We start from the raw sequence: 20,969 nt of genomic DNA on the forward strand, positions 1-20,969 counted from the left end.
TGAGGGTCTGTTATTCAGTGTGTAAATGTTTATAATCATTCTATCTTCTTGCTGTATTGTGTGTTCTTTTTGTAAGTCTCCTATTCTTATTTCATGGATGTGGAATCTTCTCATCGCTCTTTAACAGCGGTTCTCAAATTTATCTGCATATTGAAATAATCTGAGGAGCTTAAAAACATATGGATTCCTGTATCCTACCTTCAGAGATTGTGATTTAGTTAGCCTGGTGTATTGTTTAGGAGAGAAAACTTTTCTTTAAAAGGTCTCCAGTTGATTCTAACGTGCAACCGAGCTTTAGAACTCCTGCTCTATGAATACCATAGTTAAAAAATTGTTTTCTTATCTTGCCTGCTTTGTTTCTTTAATTTCCTTTGTTCTGTTGGTTTTAGTCTCTATTTTTCCGGCTTTCTTCAAATATCTGATGACCTCTGTACATTCATATTTAAGAATGAGAGTTGCAGACATGCCTGCACACACACACACACACGCACACACGAATGAGATACCAGACAGCTGACCGGAAGCCGATGGGTAGGCAGGGACCTGTCCATTTGCTTAAAGCCTCCCTGTCAGCATCTGTAGGGCTTTTCTCTCTGGCTGTGCGTCTCCCCGGAGCAGACTCTTCCAATGTTCTGCTTGGAAGATAGAAGCCTGGAAGGCGGCTGAAGCTCTCATTGCTCATTCCTCTATTTTATCCTCTTACTTTAAGTATGGCCCCTTATTCCTGTCCTCATAATTGCTTGGTATGCTCATGTCCAAAGCTTCCTTGGTTCAAAAGTGACAGTCTTCTGCTGGGGTAAGGAGGTGGGCAGTACAGATGGCGAAGGTTCTGGGGATCTAATCTTTGTACCAACCTTCAACCAATCCTCCTGTTTTCAGCTTCACCCTGCACACCTGCCATCAGAAGGCTCTGACACTTTCAATCGCTGATCCTCTCCAGGGTTCTGCAGTGTCAGACGACTTACTTTTTATCGGTTTCTCTGTCCCTCTCTTCCACAGGCAGTCAGATTTCAGGTTTTCTTCCCCTCCCCCGACTAAATCAGTTACTTGTCCATCTTCCACAACTGTGTTGCTATTTAGTCTACTGTCACTTTCTTTTCTGTTACCTGTCTTTGCTGGTTTCTATCTTTTCTCTTTTTAATCCTATACTGTCATTTTAGTAAGGTTAAAGGAGGCAATGAAGACGTAAATACTTGCATTCCATTTTGTCTGTCTGGAAGTGCTGAGAGCCTAGGATCAGCGGAGGTGAGGGACACTTCAAGCAAGGAAAAAACCCGCATAAAGGTTTAGTTAGAAGAGGGAACTCAGGAGTCACGCGTGGAGCATGGCAAGCAGATTGGCTTTGCAGTTCGCCTTGGGGACTTAGGGAAAAGGAGGATCTCGGGGTAGCAAGAGAGCAGCCAAACGGAAAGTCTAAAGGCCAAGTTGAAAATTTATACTTAGTAACATAATTATTATAGCTTACATTTTGTGGCACTTAATCTTTTCACAAATTTTTACCCACAGGACAAGACTAAGAGTTAAGTTAGTGCTTATTGTAACTGTTTCACAGCTACATTAACTAAGGCAATCTGATTTAGTTAATCTGGTTTTGCCCAGGGCCACAGAGCAAGTAGCCAAAAGGGAGTAACTACAGATTGTTGAAGAGGAGAGAGGAGCCCATGATGAAAACAGTATCTGAAGGTGATCACGGGAGAGTGATGGTGGATGTGCTGGAGTAGGGAGATAAGCTTAAAAGGCCCACGCGTGAACCAGTAACTGATGCAGGAAGTACAGCTGATCCTCATTATTTGTAGATGCCGCCTTTGTGAATTCACGTACTTGCTATAATTTATTTGTAATTCCCAAATCAATATTTGCAGTGTTTCTACGATCATTTGCAGACATGCTCAAAACAGTGAAAAACGTGAGTCGCGCGATGCCTGTCTTCCAGCTGAAGCTGAATGAGGCATCGTTCTGCCTTCTGGCTTCAGCCTTCATGCTTTAAACAAGTGTCCTTTTCACGGTCTATTTAGTGCCACATCCTTTGCTTGTTGGTGGTGATTTTGCTGTTTAAAATGGCCCAATTGTAGTGCTGAAGTGCCGTCTAGGATTCCTGAGTGTAGTAAGTCTGCGATGTGCCCCATGGAGAAAGCGTGTTAGATAAGCTTCCTACGGCATGATTTCTAGTGCTGGTGGCTGTGAGTTCAATGAATCCTGGTTGCCTGACGAGAATGTTATGACCAGGGGCACAAAGGAGCCCAACCTTGTATTTTCCCTAGGAGCAATGGTTGAGCTAGGAGTATTTTCCCTAGGAGTATCCGCTCACTCAGTGTTTGTGGTGACATGATAGAACGTAACTACTATGTATGACATGAATCAACTGTGTTTATTAGTGTTCAGTCTCAGCTCTAGTCAAAGAAGGCAATCTGATGGTTCCCTGAAAACCTAATGGCGTATTTGAGTTCCTATCACATTTTGCCTCACTCTTTCCCCTGAGTTAAATGTTAGCACTATGGTATCCATTTGAGAGCAGAGCCACCCAATATGGTGTCAAAGCAAGGCCCGAGCCCAAATGTTCCTGCTCCTCAAATTCAAGCACGATGTGAACATCATGGTTGGGTTGAGTCTGTAAGAAACAGTTCCCCTCCTGTGCATGTGTTGTGTGTATACTGGGCTGACGCTGTAGCATTTTAATGCAATCTCCCCCTCCAAGCAATTCTTGCCCCACTTTCCCCCATATCACTAGCTGGCTCCATTATCCATTCAGTTGCTCAAGCCAAAAAACCTGGGCATCATCCTTGACTTCTTCCATCCCCCACGTCCAGTCGATCACCAAGTTCTGTTGGTTCTACCTCTCTCCTGGTTATTTACCTGTTGTCTCTGAGCCCCACACCCTCCCTTCTATACTTTCCTTTATACTGCTGGACTTTCCAGATTCCCTTGCCAGCTGTTAATTTTTGCCAATTTTTGCCAGTGGGAGGCACTGGCAGGATTTGAGAAGGTGGGAGAAAGGAAGCAGCAGGCATTGCTCACAGCTGCTGCAGTAACGGGGTGAAGGTCTGCGGACTTCAGCAGTGCCTGAGGGTGGCACCTCCTCAGCCCTTCAAGACCACAGCAGCACCTCTTCTGCTTCCAGCACCCACAGTGGATACCAGCCCTTTAACCTTCATTCCTTCACATGCTCCATTCTCCTTTTTGCACCTTCAGCCCTTCCAACATTTTTGTAACCAATTTCCCATATTTAACACCCTGTGTTAGAAATAACTAGCATGGTTTCTGACCTCCTGACTGGAGCTTGGCTGATAAAACCTCCAAAATATTTCCTGAATCTTTCCCTCTCTACTACCACCACCACTACCTCCCTAATCCAAGGCACACTCCCCTCTCACCTGATTCCCGCCACAGCTAGGCTCCCTGAGACCACACCCAGACAGGTCTGGAGCTAGACAGGCAAGGAGCCTGTGAGGCGGGCCGCATTAACTGGGGAGAGACCCCTAGAGAAATTAAGTTCCAGGAGAAAAATGATTCCCCTCTACTGCCAGCCTTGAAGGACTGGGGTTTGACTTTATTTCACAAAGTTGTTTTGCTTAAACTGCTACTCACTTAATGCCTATTACAAGGCCAAGTTCCTTGTCTCTGCCTTATGCTCAGTCTGCCTTTCCTCTTTCATATTATAAAACAGCAGGATAACCTGAAAGATAGAGCATTTTATTTGTAAAATCTTTGCCAACTAACTTTAAGAATGAAAGAAAATAATTCCGTCACTATCTCAAAAAGAACATCCTTTAAGCTTTCCTCCCAACTCGAGCATCCTGGGATCCTGGAAATTCCAATTCTTCTAACTCAAAACCCCATAGCAGTGGAGATGCGTAATCCCCCTGGGAAGAAAATCTGAGGCAGAAGCCATTTAGCGAACATGTGGGGTGCTTCCTGACAGCGCGGTAGGACTGTCCGAGACAAGCTGTGACACTGGCGAGGACACCAGGTGGCTGACAACAACCTCTCCTTAGCTGGGGTAGAGGAGCCAGCTCATCCTTGAAACAGAAGGACCTGGGAGGTGTCTCAGCTGAAGGCTAATGTCTCTGCGTCTCCAGCTTGGGAGGTGGCGTTGGATGGAGGAGTGAACGCTTTCTTGCCTTCAGCGAGAGCTTTAAAATGCTGTGAGGAAAGAGGAGAGGAAACATGGAGTATTTGGGATATGCTGGTAGCTACATTTTAGCAGGAATTAACCTCTTTACAACACTTTAAGCTCCAATTTTCTCCCAACACTACTTCCAAAATAATTCCTTGGTGTTGTCTTGGAAAAACAGCTAGAAGTTTGTCCCACCTCCTTAAAAAATGAACCCCTTTTTTCCTTCCTTCCTGCTTCATTCATTAGGCCACTTGGTTCTCCTGTACGAACAAGTGTCCTCTGTAGATCCTTACTTAGCCTCGTCTAAGGCCCACATCTCTTACTTCCCCTTCCTTTAGAAGCCCACCGCTGCCTGCCTTGCTGCTCTCCTCATTATGGGGAAGGGTAACGGTAACTCCAGCAGAGACCTCCTCCACTGTCACAGGACACGATCACAGCAGACTCAGGACAGTGGACACTGCAGTGAGCCTCATTACAGCTTAAGTCAGTCTCTCAGGCTAGCTCACCTGTGAGTTCTTGAATTCCGAGTAGAGGGAGAAGAGTAGGTGGAGGGACTGAATCCGGCTCTTGTAGATGGGGATGTCTAGGATGGCTGAAATCAAGAACTCCCATGAGCAGAACCAAACAAAACGGAATTATGGGACATTTCTGTTCAGGATAGCCAATCCCCTCCCAGATGGGATGTGTTGCTATGACTTTGTGGCGGTTAAACACCCAGCAGGTAGACACATAAGCCCAAATACCACACTTAAGTGCTGCCAAATAACACAGTGAAGGCTATAACTCAAGATGCTATCTTCGCAGAGTAAACAAGCCTTTTCCAAAGCCCACAATGTGTTTACCCAGAAACAGGAACATGGAAGGGACAGAAGAGCTCACCACAGATCATGTCAATGTACTCTGCCAGACTGCAGTCAATCTCTGCCGTGGGCAGGCTCACCTAGGAGGAGCACGGGATGGACCCAAGTCAAAAGGCTGAACTTTCAGTGGTCCAGCACCATTCTCTCTCTGAAGGAAAAGAGCTCCTAGCTTAAGGCGTGTTACAGGCTGAACTGTGTTCCTCCAAAATTCCTTTTGGAAGTCCTAACCCCTAGTACCTCAGAACGTGACTTGTATTTGGAGATACAGTTTTAAAAGAGATACTTAAGTTAACATGAGGTCATCAGGGTGAACCCTAATCGGGTATGACTGGTATCCTTATAAGAGGAGGAAATCAGGACACAGACACATACGGAGGGAAGACCATATGAAGACACAGGGACAAGATGGCCAAGGAGAAAGGGCTTGGATGAAATTAACTCTGCTGACAACTTGATCTCAGGCTTCCAGTCTCCAGAACTGTGAGAAATACATGTCTGTTGTCTGAGCCACTCAGTCTGTGGTACTTTGTTATGGAAGCCCGAGCAAACAATACAACATGCTTTTTTTAATTCTGATCAGTAAAATGGAATTGATCATACTCATTAACCACAAAAGTAGCAGATGCTGTAACGGGACCAAAAGACTTTTTAAGTAAAATATACTGCTATGCTGTCTTCCTGTGTATTTTTGTGAAGAAGAAACTGGTCCCAGGTTATGGCCAAGTATTTATAGTTACTTGGTGTTATGATGTTTAATGGTCCTAGGACACCAAAGGAGCAGAAAAAATGGACATGACATCTCAGGTGACAGGCTCTGGATCTAAACAAGTCATACTGTAAATTTAAAAACCATTGGCTTCTTAAAAAAATTTTGTTCTCTTTTTACAAAAATCAGAATGTATATAGTTTTGTAATTTTTTTTTCACAAGTCATTGTGGGGCCGGCCCCATGGCCAAGTGGTTCAGTTCGCAGACTCCACTTAGGCAGCCCAGGGTTTTGCCGGTTCAGATCCAAGCTATGCTGAGGCGGCATCCCACATGCCACAACTAGGAGGATCCACAACTAAAAATATACACAACTATGTACCGGGGGGCTTTAGGGAGAAAAAGGAAAAATAAAATCTTAAAAAAAAAAAGAGAACAAGTCATTGATATTTCTCTGCATCAGAGCAATATAAGGCCAAATGATATTCCATTGTATAAGGATTTCACTGAATGGATGTACTGCAATCTATCTATTCAATTCCGTAACCAGATATTTCTCCTCACCTACAGCTTTAAAATGCTGTCAGGAAAGAGATTGTTTTAAAATTCTTTGCTTTTACAATTCTTTGATAAACATGTACAAAAAATCCTCTCTTCATGAAGCTTATACTTTAGTAGGGAAAAACAGAAAACAAAATAAGTAAGGTATCCAGTATGTTAGAAGGTCAGTATTATGGAGAAAAAGCAGGGAAGGGGTGGGGAACATGGCGGAGCTGGTGTAGCAATTTTAAATATGACGCCCAGGAAGGAGCTGTTAAGCATCTTTGCTCAGTTTTCTTTTCTTGATATGTAAGAGCTCTTTGCTTGGATAGTAATGTTATCATGTATATATATTTAAGTAATTTTTCTTGGCCCCTCACTCTTTTGTTTATGGTAATTGTTGGTACTTAGAACTTTCTATTTCTATGAATCTAAACTTTCACATTTTCCCCATTATGACTTTTAAATTTTTTATTATGCTAGGAAACAACTAACCTAACAGTACTAAATATTTCTCCTATTTTTTAAAAAGTCTTTGTGTACCTTTATCTTTATATTAAATGTTTAATTCATTTGGAATTCATGTTTGCATATGGTTGAGGCACAGCCCTAATTGAATTTTTTTCAAATGGCTAGTCATCATCTCATCACAACCCATTCTATCTCCAATCATTTAAAATACTATCTTTCCTTTTCTTTTTTCTTAAAGATTGGCACCTGAGCTAACAACTCTTGCCAATTTTCTTTTCTTTTTTTCTGCTTTTTCTCTCCAAATCCCCCCAGTACATAGTTGCATATTTTAGTTGTGGGTCCTTCTAGTTATGGTATGTGGGATGCCACCTCAGCGTGGCCAGACAAGCGGTGTCATGCCCGCGCCCAGGATCTGAACCAGTGAAACCTGGGCCACCGAAGCTGAGCGCACGAACTTAACCACTCGTCCACAGGGCCCGCCCCTAAAATACTATCTTTCTTATACATCAAAGTCTCACATATACACAAGTGTTTCTGGATTATTATGTGCTGCTGATCTATTTCTATTCCTATGCCAGTATGTTATTGTTTTATTTACTACAGCTTTATAATGTGTTTTTAATGTCTGATAGGGCAAATCCTCTATTTTTTTTTCCTAAAATTTTCATGATTAGTCTTAAAAATTATTCTCTCAGATAAACTTTATTATCAAATTTTCAATTTCCAAAAAATGCAGTTAAAATCCTAATTAAAACAGCATTACACTTACATAGTAAGCCACTGGGAAGGACTGACAGTGCCAAGAGATTGACTCCTCCCATCTAGGGACAGGGCTTGACTTCTCATTCATTCAGATCGTGTCATGCCCTTCATTAAAGTTTTATAATTTGTTTTCAAAAAAGGTCTCACCAAATAATAATGTACAACTGAAATTTCACAATGTTATAAACTATTATGACCTCAATAAAATTAAAAAAATAGGGGCCGGCCCAGTGGCACAGCGGTTAAGTTCGCACATTCCGCTTCTTGGCGGCCTGGGGTTCACGGGTTCGGATCCTGGGTACGGACATGGCACTACTTGGCAAAAGCCATGCTGTGGCAGGCATCTCACATATAAAGGAGAGGAAGATGGGCATGGATGTTAGCTCAGGGCCAGTCTTCCTCAGCAAAAAGAGGAGGATTGGCAGTAGTTAGCTCAGGGCTAATCTTCCTCAAAAAAAAAAATAAAAATAAAAAAATAAAAAAAATTTAAAATGGGTCTCACCAAAAAAAATGTCTTACCAATTTCTTTCTTTCTCTTTTTTTTGGAAGGTGGGGGGGGTGAGGAAGATTGGCCCTGAGCTAACATCCTTACCAGTCCTCCTCTACTTTGTAGGTGGGACGCTGCCACAGCATGGCTTGATGAGCAGTGTGTAGGTCCACACCCAAGACCTGAACCTATGAACCCTGGGCCACTGAAGCATAGCGCACAAACTTAACCGTTACACCACCGAGCCAGCCCCTAGCAATTTCCTTTTTTTTTTTTTAGGAAGATTAGCCCTGAGCTAACTGCTGCCAATCTTCCTCTTTTTGCTGAGGAAGACTGGCCCTGAGCTAACATCCATGCCCATCTTCTTCTACTTTCTATGTGGGACGCCTACCACAGCATGGCGTACCAAGCAGTGTCATATCCACACCCAGGATCCAAACCAGCGAACCCCGGGCTGCTGACGTGGAATGTGAGCACTTAACCGCTGCACCACCGGGCCGGCCCCTGCAATTTCTTATTAAATTTATTTCTGGGTATTTTTAAAAATTTGAGGTAACTATGAATTGAACATTAGCTTCGTAGAAGAGCATAAATACCTCTGTGCAGAAGGTGGAGTCTAAAGCAGTAATACAAGAGGTACATATGTTCACCAAAAGGTATGTTAGGATGTTTACAGTAACATTATAGTAATATTACATGGTAATTTGTAATAACCCAAAACTGTAAACTACCCAAATAACTATCATAGAATGGACAAATTGTCATATATTCAAATAGTGGAGTAGCATACAATAATGAGAACAAACATAGAACCACAATGTATGAAAACATACGGATGGGTGCCGGCTATCCATATGGTTAAGTTCGTGGGCTCTGCTTCGGCAGCCCAGGGTTTACCAGTTCAGATCCTACGTGCAGACATGGCACTGCTCATCAAGCCATGCTGAGGCAGTGTCCCACATGGTACAACTGGAAGGACCTACAACTGGAATATACAACTATGTGTTGGGGGCCTTTGGGGAGAAGAAGAAGAAAAGTTAAAAAAAAGATTGGCGATAGATGTTAGCTCAGGTGCCAATCTTTATAAAAAAAACAATATGGATGAATCTCTATATGGATGAACAATATAGAAGAGCAAAAGAAGTAAGACACAAAAGAGTTTGACTAGATTTAGATAAAGTACAGAATAGGCAAACTTAATCTAAGCTGTTAGAAATCAGAATAGTGGTTACGTTGGGAGGTGGCAGCATGAGGGGGCTTCCAGGAATGTTCTGTCTTTTGATCTGATGTGTTGGTTACACAAAGATGTTCAGTTAGTGAAAATTAATCAACACTTATGTTATGTGTATACTTCTGATTGTGTATTATACTTCAATTAAAAAGTTGATAATAATAATATAGGAAGATAGAAAACACTGGGCCTTAGAGTGAATGCCACACTTTCTTAGCTCCTGCTACCTTCCACTCACCTTGCCCAAAAGTTCTTCAAACTCTGGGGACCATTCCTGCATCAGCGTGTCAATATCAGGCATGGGCCTAAAAGTACAGAGGTAAACATGAACAAGAAATTTGGACTGATGACATCAGCAACTTCTGGATCAGAATATTCTAAGATGAAAGGAGATTCTCAGTCTGGCACACTAGGATTTCAGGAGAACATAGATTGGGCAGACCAAATGTAGGGCCTAAGGTCTGGAAGAGCTGGCTAAGTAATTATACCAGATAAATCACAATCTTTATGTCTGCAATCTCAGCGAGTAGCTGCCAGGATCCACAGGACCTCAGGTTGACCAAATACGTCCCAGCCTTTGGGCCCTCTTCTCAGAAGCAAGGGGTTCACAGGTGGTAACGGTTACCATGGGTTACTGTGGTGAAGAATGTGGTATTTTGTACCTGGTATAGTGCACAGTTGCAGGGGGCTTAGAACGATGTAACTCAGAGATGCTCTCAATCCATGTGTCAATGGCTTTGGGATTCTTTTCTGCATCTTCCAGGCTCTTTACTTTCATATGTTGCTATAAAAATAAGGGGAAAACCTGGCTGATGGCAGTGACGTAGCTCTCTTGTTTTTACAGAGTGGCTCATCCATGCTGCTATTTCATATACAAGGCAGCTAATGAAAAGGGAAGCTTGACAGCAGCCAAATGAAGATTAGAGAAAATCCTGATAAAATTTTCTAGAGCCATAGGAAGGCAGCAGGTCAACAGGATAGGACTGACCAGAATGAGATACCATTTCACACCCACTAGAATGGCTAGAATAAATAAGACAGACAGTAACAAGTGAGGTGTTGGTGAGGATGTGGAGAAATTGGAACTCTCATTCATTACTGGTGGGATTGTAAAATGGTTCAGGCACTTTGGAAAACAGTTTGACAGTTCCTCAAAATGTTAAACATTTACCATATGCCTAGCAATCCCACTCCTACATATATATCCAAGAGAAATAACAATATATGCAAAAACTTGTATATACTCATAGCAGCATAATTAATAAAAGTGGGAACATCTAGTGAATTGATAAACAAAATGTGGTATGTCCATACTATGGAATATTATTCAGCCATAAGAAAAAGGAACAAAGCAGTAACCAGGGGCTAGGAGCAGGGGGAATGAGAGGATGGGGTTTCTTTCTGGAATGATGAAAATGTTCTTAAATTAGATAGTGGTGATGGCTGTACAACTCTGTGAATATACTAAAAATCACTGAATTGTACAATATAAAAGGGCAAATTTTATGATAAGTAAATTATACCCCAATAAAAATGTTATTTAAAAAACAGAGCTGGCCTGAAACCATAGCCACCCCTTTTGATAGGTAGTAAGTCAACTGCACAAATAACCAACAAGGCCTCAGCTCTCAGCCCTCTCCAGCTCGTGCCTGTGCTAGGCTGGCGTCTTACAGTGAGGTTGTGCTGTTTGGAATTCTCTGTTAACCAGAGGGAGAGCACTGTAGGGTCCGACTGTTTTGTAGAAGGCTCGTCCAACACCAACAGGCCAAGGTTGTCAGGCTTTCCGTCAGGACGTGGGACCTGGTTAGGAGAAAGGTAAGAAAGCAGAGAAAAAAATGGTAAGGACACAAAAAGCCCATACTTGTTGCTTCCAATAAGCTGAAGAGAAAGAATTCTTCTGGTTTATCATTATTACTAGTATTAAAGAGGATGCCTGTACATCATGCTACACTAAAACACTATCTAGAAAAAAATACATGAGCTATAAGGCCTTAACTACAAAGCTGAAGTCATGGATAATTAGGTGGAAAACAAATGACAAATTTGTAACATATAATGAGATAATCAAGTATTATCTAATAGCAATGAGTATAATTTGGAGTAGAGAACAAGGTTAAGAACTCCAGTGAAATGAAGAATATATATCAAGGTAGACAATGAGAGTCGAGGATATTAGTGGAACTGTTAGAGTAACAGAGAGGTCAGACAAAACACCCAAGGAGTCATTCTTAGGATGTTCTGACTGTACCTTTAAGAATGCATCAATATCCCCAACAGCTGGGATAAAATCAGGAATGAAAGGTTTCAGTTTGTGGTCCAGGTCAATCAACTGAGGTGTGTACCTAGAAGACATTGCCAAGGGAAGGGGGAGACAGAGAAACTTACTTTACTATTCAGGCTAAAAAAATCGATGGAGAACGGCCCTGCTTCAGACTAGAGGTAGGAAAGAGCAAGGCAGGGCTGGGGGTTATGGTGGGAGGTCCTGGTACTCACCTACTGATATATTGGAAGAGTTCCTTAATCTCGGCAGAAACTGGCAAATGCTCATAATCTGCAGGATCATAGGCCCTGGGGAAGGGAAAACATGGTTCAAGGTGGCCAGAGAAGAGCAGAAGTGGCTGAACCCTGGTTCGGTCTGTGTTACTCTCATCACAGGGCACATGACTCTGAACCTAGTTTCTGCCACACTCACCTGCCTTTCCTGGGTGGTTTGCAAGACAACTCTAAAATCGATTATGATTAGCTGTCACGTATCTCTAACAATGAAGAAGAACAGAGCTGCAGAAAATCTGAAACATAATTTTCAAAAACTTTGGAATGTAGCAGAAGTTGTTTTCCCTTTTTTTGGAAGGGATGAAGAGAAAAGATGAAATGAGATTTTAACTTTTGACATGAAAATAGTTTGCCCCAAGAAAAAAAGGAATTTTATAAAGATATTTCTCATAGTGTTATTTATAACAGTAAAAAATTAGAAACAAAATATCCAACAACTGAGAGATGGTTAGGTATGTCAAGTTGAATATTGCATAGTTATTTAAAAATACTTGTACTGGGGCCGGCCCTGTGGCCAAGTGGTTAAGTTTGTATGCTCCGCTTCGGCAGCCCAGGGTTTCAGTGGTTCGGATCCTGGGCACGGACATGGCACCACTCATCAAGCCATGCTGAGGCGACATCCCACATGCCACAACTAGAAGGACCCACAACTAAAAATGCGCAACTATGTACCGGGGGGCTTTGGGGAGAAAAAAGAAAAATAAAATCTTAAAAAAAAAAAAAAAACTTGTATTGATACATGAAAAAAAATAGTAGAACACATATTAATTATAATTAAGAAACGTAATAAACATTGGCAAAGTATATGAGACTTGAAAAATTATTAATAAGCTTCTTGTGGGGAGAGTTGCTTAACAAAAAATTAAATAGATTACTGACTTAAAGTTTACATTTCCCCAGATTATAACCTTACAGAAGCAGGCTATGACCATAATGTAAGTTGGGAAGCATGAAAAGTCAGTCTGGGGTTAAACATTTGCCTAATTTACTTAGGGTCTACCTGCAGGTGGATAATCCAAAGGTAACTATTTTTATTTTTATTAAACTACTTTATTTAATAAATGATGCATGCACATGATACAAAATAAAAAGTACAAAATGTGTACAGTGAAAACTTTTGTCTCCCTTCCACCCCTGTCGCCTTGCCACCAAGTTCCCCTCCCAAAAGTAATCACTATTAGCAGTTTCTAGTGTATCCTGGACATAGTCTATGTAATATTTGTTTTATACACATGGTAGCACAGCATAAACAATTCTATACCTTTTTAAAATTTAACAATATCTCTTGGAGATTGCTCTTTACCAGCGCATAGAGTGCTGCCTCATACTTTTTCATGGCAAGATAGAATTCTGAGTGGCTCCACCAGCATTTCTTTAACCAGTAATTGTATTTTAAATAGATGGGCCTTAGAATCCACTTTGATTAAAACCTGTGGGGGAGGGGGGATCATGACTAATCTAGCACCAGGGCTGGAACAGGGTGAGATTTTTTACTTAAGTATCATCCAGGAACATTCTGCCTCAACGTGGGGCTCCTGAACCACCTATTCTCCACCTGTCCAGAAAGGGTCTGGGCCTGGAGCAGAAATGCTCCCGTGCATGAATGTTTTCCTTGCTAAACAGAAATGCTTTGGTATGTATATAAATTTATTTTTCTCTTTCCCAGAATGTGAACTCCTTGAAGTAAGGGACTGTCTTTTAGATTTGCTCAGCAAATCCTCATGAAATCCCTGAGCCCACAAATGTTTCAGATGGTGCAAGTGACATCACAGGACGCAGCCAGGCTGTGGAGCCAGAAAAGAATGAAAACTCATTATGTTGGGTTTCTGAGACATCAAAAGAGATGTTGGAATTTCACTTCTAACTGATGCCCTCCGGTCTAGTGTTTTGAAGGAGGTGTTTTCCTCCCTGGCTTGGGTGTCCTAGGCTAGGGGGCTTTCCTCACCCTTCCAGAGGGGCCCCGTGCTCTTCATCATCATCATCTTCATCAGAATCAGTTTCAGATGAGTCATCATCATCATCGTCATTTTCACTAAAGCCCCGCTGAGGTGTCAGCTTCGAGGTCTTCTTCTTCTCCTGAGATAGGGCAGGGTAGGCAAAGAAAGGTCCACATAAGGAGAAATTTAGTGGACCCATGCCCAGTTCTCTCCTAGTGCTCTAACCAATACCCTCCCACCTGGCACCAAACCACCTGAAAGAGAAGGCAGCACTCCCCAGAAGGGCCTTGAGAACGTTCTTCTGTGCCTGCTTAGCTACAAACCGGATCCCCACTTTCTATAACTATATTATATTTCTCTACTTGAGGCTTGGGTATAAATTTTATCCCATATATATCTATTTTACCTGTTACTCAGGAGATCCTGAGAACTCTGCATAAACTTTATCCAGTCAACTTCTACTCTAAAACCTAGGGATTTTTTGAAGAGGAAGGCAACTCAAAATAGTTATTTTGGGAGGAAACGGGGGGAGATGAAGTGGGGAAGACAAACTTTAGGGCATCTTAATACTCACAAAGCTTGCAGGGAGGAAATCTACTATTTAATTTGTAAGACTGCCCAGAGTAAGCTGCTTACAACTATCAACAGAAGAAAGGTCACAGTCAACCCTGTGCCTGAATTCTGACCAGCAGTTCCAGAGGCTACGGGTTTTCTATTTCCATTTGGTGACAATTCTCTTCAGTGGGTATCTGTCTATACTTCCCTTCCTTTCCCACATAAGTTAAATGCAGTGAATATACATTATATCTCAAGATAAGAGGCTCTGCTGTTCTTGGCATTACAACCTACCTTTCTGAGCTTCTGGTTCTCTAGGTACCAACCCACCCTCTCAAGTCCATGAGAAGAGGTCTGGTGATGCTTGGGGTTTGCAGGGGCAGTTGGGACGGGGTCCATGTCTTTGCCTCTGTGGCCTGGAGCCTGTGGCATGCCCTCACTTAGGACCTGAAGGATGACCAATTGGCCCCCTTTAAAAGCAGGTTTTGAAAGCTTGGTTTCCATATGTCATATGGCTTATACTGAGGTTAACAGACATTTGGTTCTAGTTTTAAAAATTATTTAACATTTGTTTTACAGTAAAGCAGCTATTGCACATAAAATTGTGACACATTCAGGACATCAAAATCTGCTTTTGGTCCTGTTGTCCTCTAAGCACAACACAGATTTATTAGACACAGATAAAAATATATTTTAACTAATCTGTAATAGGTGTGACATATGACACACAGTTGCAAAATTTATTCTGTGACTATGAGTTATTGGTATACCATTGATAAGAAAGAACACTATAGGAGATTGTTCTTTCTTAATTCAAAATCTGCCAAAATTATCTTTGGTCACATGGGAAGTAGTTTGGCAAAGGGAGATTTTTAAGAATATTGACTGTCAATTTAAAGTTTATTCAAAAATGGATCCTTTACACTGATTCTGAGTGCATACATACCAAATTGGAAAGATAAATGAGCCTTGAATATTGACCACATCATGATGAAGACTAAAAAAATTTAGGGCAAATATACAAAATTAGGAGGTCAATTTAAGAAAACTGTTCACTTTTCTTTTGTCTCCTCCCTCAAAGTTGTGCTTTGCAAAATTCCTGATCTAAAGGCAGAAGACCTTATATACCACAGACAAATGCCTAAACAATTACTTTGCGGGTAAGGTGTTAAAACAGCACACTAGTCACAAAGTGGGGCTACTTTAAAACATTACCTGTTAGGCTTTTTATGAAATCAGCCTATATCACTACAGCTTTCTGCATTACTTCAAATATTCTTCTTCACCTGAGTTTTCAAAGCGCCTGTTCTTGAACGACAATTAAAATGTAACCACTGGACCATGCGCTAAGGCTGAACACAATGGTGGTTAAGCAGTGAACATGTGCAACTTCGAGGTCCTATCTGGCTGGAGCTGTAGGCATCTTTCCATCTTTCTTTCAGAAACAGAGTGATTCTCAAGGTTCATGGAGTAACAACAAAATGATCTCTGGGTCTTAAGATTTCAAAGTTAAAGTCTCTTTCACAAAATATTGGCAGTATCACAAGTTCTGGTAACGAACAAATGCCTCAACCAATAATTCCAAACTTACTTTATCATAAGAATTACTGGGAGTGCTAAAAATATAAATTCTCAGGCTTTTACCTTTAAGATTCTGATTCAGTAGTTCTGGGTGGAGAGTGGGAATCTGCATTTTTAAAAAGAAGTTCCCCACCTGATTCTTATGATGAGTAAAATTTGTGAAGCACTGGCCTACATTATATTAAATTTCTTACCAAAAAGTCAGCTGTAATAGTAGGCTTTATTCCTGAAGGAGAGTCAAAATCTTAAGGCTCTTTGCTCCTGATTTTCCTCCATGAGCTCAGAGGTACCCAACCCCTGGAGGTAAGTATTCAAGAAATGTTTACCACTGAACTGGCCTCATGTCAAACTAACTGCCAAAAACTCAAAGCAGAAATGCCCCAAGAAGCCGTGAGTTATACTGTACCTTGTTATTTTCCTCTTCATACTCATCACTGCTGTTATCAGCCATAGTCTTGTTAGGGATATGGGCAGAATGAGAAAGTCCTTAGAAGAAAAGTTTTCCCTTTAGATTCATTATTTAAATGATTTTTAAAGACAAATTGTTTTTTTGAGGAAGATTAGCCCTGAGCTAACTGCTGCCAATCCTCCTCTTTTCGCTGAGGAAGACAGGCCGTGAGTCAACATTCGTGCCCACCTTCCTCCACTTTATCTGTGGGACGCCTACACAGCATGGCTTGCTGAGCGGTGCCATGTCTGCACCCGGGATCCAAACCGGCGAACCCCGGGCCGCCGAAGCGGAACATGCACACAACCACTGCGCCACCAGGCTGGCCCGTAAAGACAAATATTTTTAGTTTATAATATTTATGCTCTAACCATTTTACGGAACAGGGTTTATAAGAACATCTAGCTAAAGGACAGGAGACTGAATTCTAGTCATGGCTCTATCACTTTAATTCAAGAAATAGTTCCTAAGCATTCCTGTGCTTAAGGCATTGGGTTAGATATTATACTAATTGATTATCTGCCATTGCATAAATAATATAAAATCTGCCCTTAGTTTACACGTTGGTAAAATGAGGTTAGTAATTAGAAAAGCAAAAAGACTACTGGAAGTATAGTCAGAAGACTGGGTTTGAAGGACAACTCCATCATGTGGACAAAATGACTTAAGGTCTCTGAGTTTCAGTATTCCCATCTCTAAATGGGGTCATTAATATTTCTCACTCAGGACTGTTGTAAGGATGAAATGAAAAAACCAATGTGGACGGAACTGACCAAGCTCCCAGCAAATAATAGTCAGAGATATAAATCAGAATCAGTGTCCATGAGATGGGAGCAATAAAGATATTCTGAACAATTAAAAGTATAATCAGGGCCGGCCCAGTGGTGCAGCGGTTAAGTGCGCACGTTCTGCTTTGGCGGCCCAGGGTTTGCCGGTTCAGATCCCGGGTGTGGACATGGCACCACTTGGCATGCCATGCTGTGGTAGACGTCCCACACAGAAAGTAGAGGAAGATGGGCATGGATATTAGCTCAGAGCCAGTCTTCCTCAGTGAAAAGAGGAGGATTGGCAACAGTTAGCTCAGGGCTAATCTTCCTCAAAAAAAAAAAAAAGTATAACCAGATGTAAGATATTAACTGGCATGGAAACATGTTCAATGATTTCCAAATCAAATAAATATGAATTAAATACCATTTTTCAGCCTACTAAATTGCCCAAACTGAAAATAAGTTACAATGTCCACAGCTGGCAAGATTATAAACATGTTCAAGTCAATATGCTGGGTGCCTGGGTATATTTACATACAATCAAAAGACTGAAAGCAGGGACTCAAACAGGTACTATGAACCATACACCAATGTTCATAGCAGCACTTTCAAAACAGCCAAAAGGTGAAAACAACCCAACTGTCCATCAAAAGACTAATGGATAAACAAAATGTGGTTATACATACATGGAATATTATTCAGCCCTAAAAAGGGAGGAAATCCTCACATGTGCTACAGCACGGATGAACCCTGAAAACATTATGCTAAGTGAAATAAGCCAGACATGAAATGACAAATGTATGATTTGTATGATTGTATGAATGTAGGATTGTATGATTCCACTTATGCAATACCTAGAATAGGCAAATTCATACAGACAAAGTAGAATAGAGTTTACCAGGGGCTGGGGGGAAAGAGGAGGAAGGGGAGTTATTGTTTAACGGGTATAGATTCCGTTCAGGATGATGAAAAAGTTTTGGAAACAGCAGATAGTTACACAACATTATGAATGTACTTAATGCCAATGAATTGTATACTTAAAAATGGCTAAAATGGTAAATTTTATGTTAGGTATGTTTACCACAATAAACAAACAACCCTGGATGTCATCCTCGATTCCTAACTCAAGAGCCAAATCCAATCCGGCAGCAAGTCTTAGTGATTCTACAACAACAACATGTCTTGTATTTGCCTCTTCTATTCTCAACTTCCTCATCACATCCAAGCCATACTCAGCCACTGCAACAGTCCTTTCAGCTGGTTCCCTACTTTCACCTTTGCACCCTTCAATCCATTCCGCACAAACAGCATCCGGCCTCTAAAGCTATGCTTGTTATGCTTCCTGCCTCCCTCTGATACCACTCCCCCTACCACATCCTGCTCTCTTGCAAATCCTCCTACCAACTCAAGTTCTCCCTGGCCTCAGGGCCTGCCCCCTCTTTCTGGCCTTCTTCTCCTCAATGACTGGATCCTTCACATCTTTCAGTCTCAAACGTCATCTCCTTAGGTCTTCCCTGACCACTCTATCAAAAGCAGATCTCACTCCTCACCATTATTCTCCATAAAGTCAAACTGTGTGCCTCCCTCAATGCACTTACCACATTTGTAATGCTGTTTGTTTACTCATTTGTCATCTGTCTCCCACAATTACAAGCATCAGGATGGCAGGGCAGGGTCAATGCCTCTTTTAAAATTGTATACCTAGTGTTAAGCATAAGGCTGACACATAGTAGGCACTCAAAAAATGCTGGTTGATGGGCTGGCCCCGTGGCCGAGTGGTTAAGCTCGCGCGCTCCGCTGCAGGCGGCCCAGTGTTTCATGGGTTCGAATCCTGGGCGTGGACATGGCACCACTCATCAAACCACACTGAGGCGGCGTCCCACATGCCACAACTAGAAGGACCCACAACGAAGAATATACAACTAGGTACTGGGGGGCTTTGGGGAGAAAAAGGAAAAGAAATAAAATCTTTAAAAAAAAAAATGTTGGTTGAATAAATGATGGTGTCAAGTCCTCCTAAAATACCGCATTAAGATTTTGAGTGGGATTGCAGGTTAAGGGCAGGTTACTGAAGCATCTTCAAAACTGAACAAAACAGGTTTGATAAGTTAAAAAAAAACCATGATGGGGCTGGCCCCGTGGCTGAGTGGTTAAGTTCGTGTGCTCCGCTGCAGGTGGCCCAGTGTTTCGTTGGTTCGAATCCTGGGCGCAGACATGGCACTGCTCATCAAACCACGCTGAGGCGGCGTCCCACATGCCACAACAAGAAGGACCCACAACAAAGAATATACAACTATGTACCGGGGGGCTTTGGGGAGAAAAAGGAAATAAATAAAATCTTTAAAAAAAAAACCCAACATGAACCCCTGGCAGGTTGTGAACAGAGCAGTATTGTGAAGTAAATGGTGATAGGGAACACTGCACAGGATGGAGGAAGATCCTGTAATCTGAGTGGCTGTGTTTTCTCCCCGCTTAACTAGTTAGAAACCAGAAACAATGGCAAGTGAAGTAACTGGACTCTGAAAGCCAACATTTGCTATTATAAAAGAGGAACTCCTTGGAGACAATCCGGAATCCATCCTGCTCTTTGTTGTGAGAACCATTTCTCTTCTTTCCTCTTCATTTGTTCCTCTCTTACCTTCGTGTCTTGAGGTTGGAGTATAAATACTTGCAGCCTCCTCAGAGTCGTTAATCTCTAGACGCTCATCATATGTCTGGTTTTCAACAATCTTGGTCTAAGCAAAAGGAGACATGATTACATAGTTCACATCAGGGGATATTAAGCACTCTGTGGGGAGTGCCATTCCAAGTCAGCATTGGTCCCTATTCTTTACTCTAGACCCTAGTTTTTCATGAACCTTCACCCCCCATTCAAACTTTCCTTAAGGCTTCTTGGCCCCAGGTCAAGCAGTTAAGTCATTCTGTTGCAGCCCTTATTTAGGAGCTGCTGGCAGGCTGGCTGAGGAAGGAGGGAATCCACAAAAACCAACTTCTGCAGCAGCTCCTTAAAGCTGTGAGACACACAAGACCCCGGGCAAGGGCAGAACAGGATTTCTCTGTAGATGGCGGGTTTCTTCTCAGTTTGGATCAGTTTTCCCAAGGTTGTCGGGGTTTCTCGGGGGAGGCTGCAGAGCCTCTAGAAATAGTTGTCTTTAGGGTTACCTCGTGGTGGGGGACAGGGCGGGACCAAGAGAGGGTAAACTCTAGTCTCTCCGTCCCATCCAATAATCCCCAAAGCATCATCCCCATCTACACCCCTCGTCTTGCAGGTCGGATCCCACTTAAGTTTCATGGGGAGTAAAGGAAGCAGTATGGTTAGTGGTGGTGTGAAAGAGAGGGAGAAAGAAAAGCTGTCATAAAGATGGGAACAGGTGGGGGGGTCGCAGAAGAGGAAAGGGCAGGCCTTTTAAATTCCTCTTGGGAGGGAGAAAGGGAGTTCTCTTTCTGCTGGGGTGAGTACGAATTACCTGTAGCCCCTCTGAATCCGTCTCCTCTGTATGGAAAGAACCCCAGCCTAAGGCTGGAGTCTCACTCCAATCTCAGGGTAGGCCACTTCACAGTTTCTACTTGGAGCAACCGGCCTGTTGTCAGTCGCTAGGCAAAAAAAAAAAAAAAAAAAAAAATCGCGAGACTTGCTCTCACTCTCGTGAGACTTTCTCCATTCGCTTGCGCGTTACGTCTCCTCCAGCGAAGCATCCAAGATGGATCAAGAGGGAGTCGGATAAAGCCTCTCTGGGCGATCAAGTCGCCTGTTTGTCTATGGTTTCAACAAATGCGTCTGTGGCGACATCTAGCGGTCACGAGTGAAAAAGAGGGCTGATGAATTTCGGTTCGTAGAGTCAGCCCTCCAATCTGGAAATACCATGAGCATCCCCGCCCCGACCCCCCCAGGACAAGGACCATTGGGCATGCAATTCCTCCTGTCAGTCTAGTCGGAATTTAGGCAAAGTCTCCAAGAA

General features: G+C 42.3%; 1 protein-coding gene across 5 annotated transcripts; it reads right to left on the reverse strand.

Annotated features, from left to right (window-relative positions):
* Nucleotides 1-3,669: 3,669 nt before the first annotated feature.
* On the reverse strand, nt 3,670-20,604 carry IFT46 (intraflagellar transport 46). 5 transcript variants are annotated; one of them, XM_046685175.1, is made up of 14 exons: nt 20,478-20,604; nt 19,649-19,745; nt 16,202-16,281; nt 15,430-15,517; nt 14,509-14,661; nt 13,668-13,798; nt 11,663-11,737; nt 11,418-11,511; nt 10,841-10,969; nt 9,832-9,953; nt 9,408-9,474; nt 4,994-5,054; nt 4,621-4,706; nt 3,670-4,140 (listed from the first exon to the last, which is right to left on the reverse strand). In XM_046685175.1, the coding sequence occupies exons 5-14, from the start codon at nt 14,644-14,646 to the stop codon at nt 4,045-4,047; spliced, it is 999 nt and encodes a 332-aa protein (XP_046541131.1). In that variant the 5' UTR covers nt 14,647-14,661; nt 15,430-15,517; nt 16,202-16,281; nt 19,649-19,745; nt 20,478-20,604; the 3' UTR covers nt 3,670-4,044. The 5 variants fall into 5 exon arrangements, with proteins under 5 accessions (XP_046541131.1, XP_046541130.1, XP_046541129.1 ...); XM_046685174.1 differs by lacking the exon at nt 15,430-15,517 and having other exon boundaries at nt 13,668-13,795; XM_046685173.1 differs by lacking the exon at nt 15,430-15,517.
* Between the last annotated feature and the right edge of the window lie 365 nt (nt 20,605-20,969).

Source organism: Equus quagga, chromosome 14 (assembly GCF_021613505.1).
Source record: "Equus quagga isolate Etosha38 chromosome 14, UCLA_HA_Equagga_1.0, whole genome shotgun sequence".
NCBI lineage: Eukaryota > Metazoa > Chordata > Mammalia > Perissodactyla > Equidae > Equus > Equus quagga.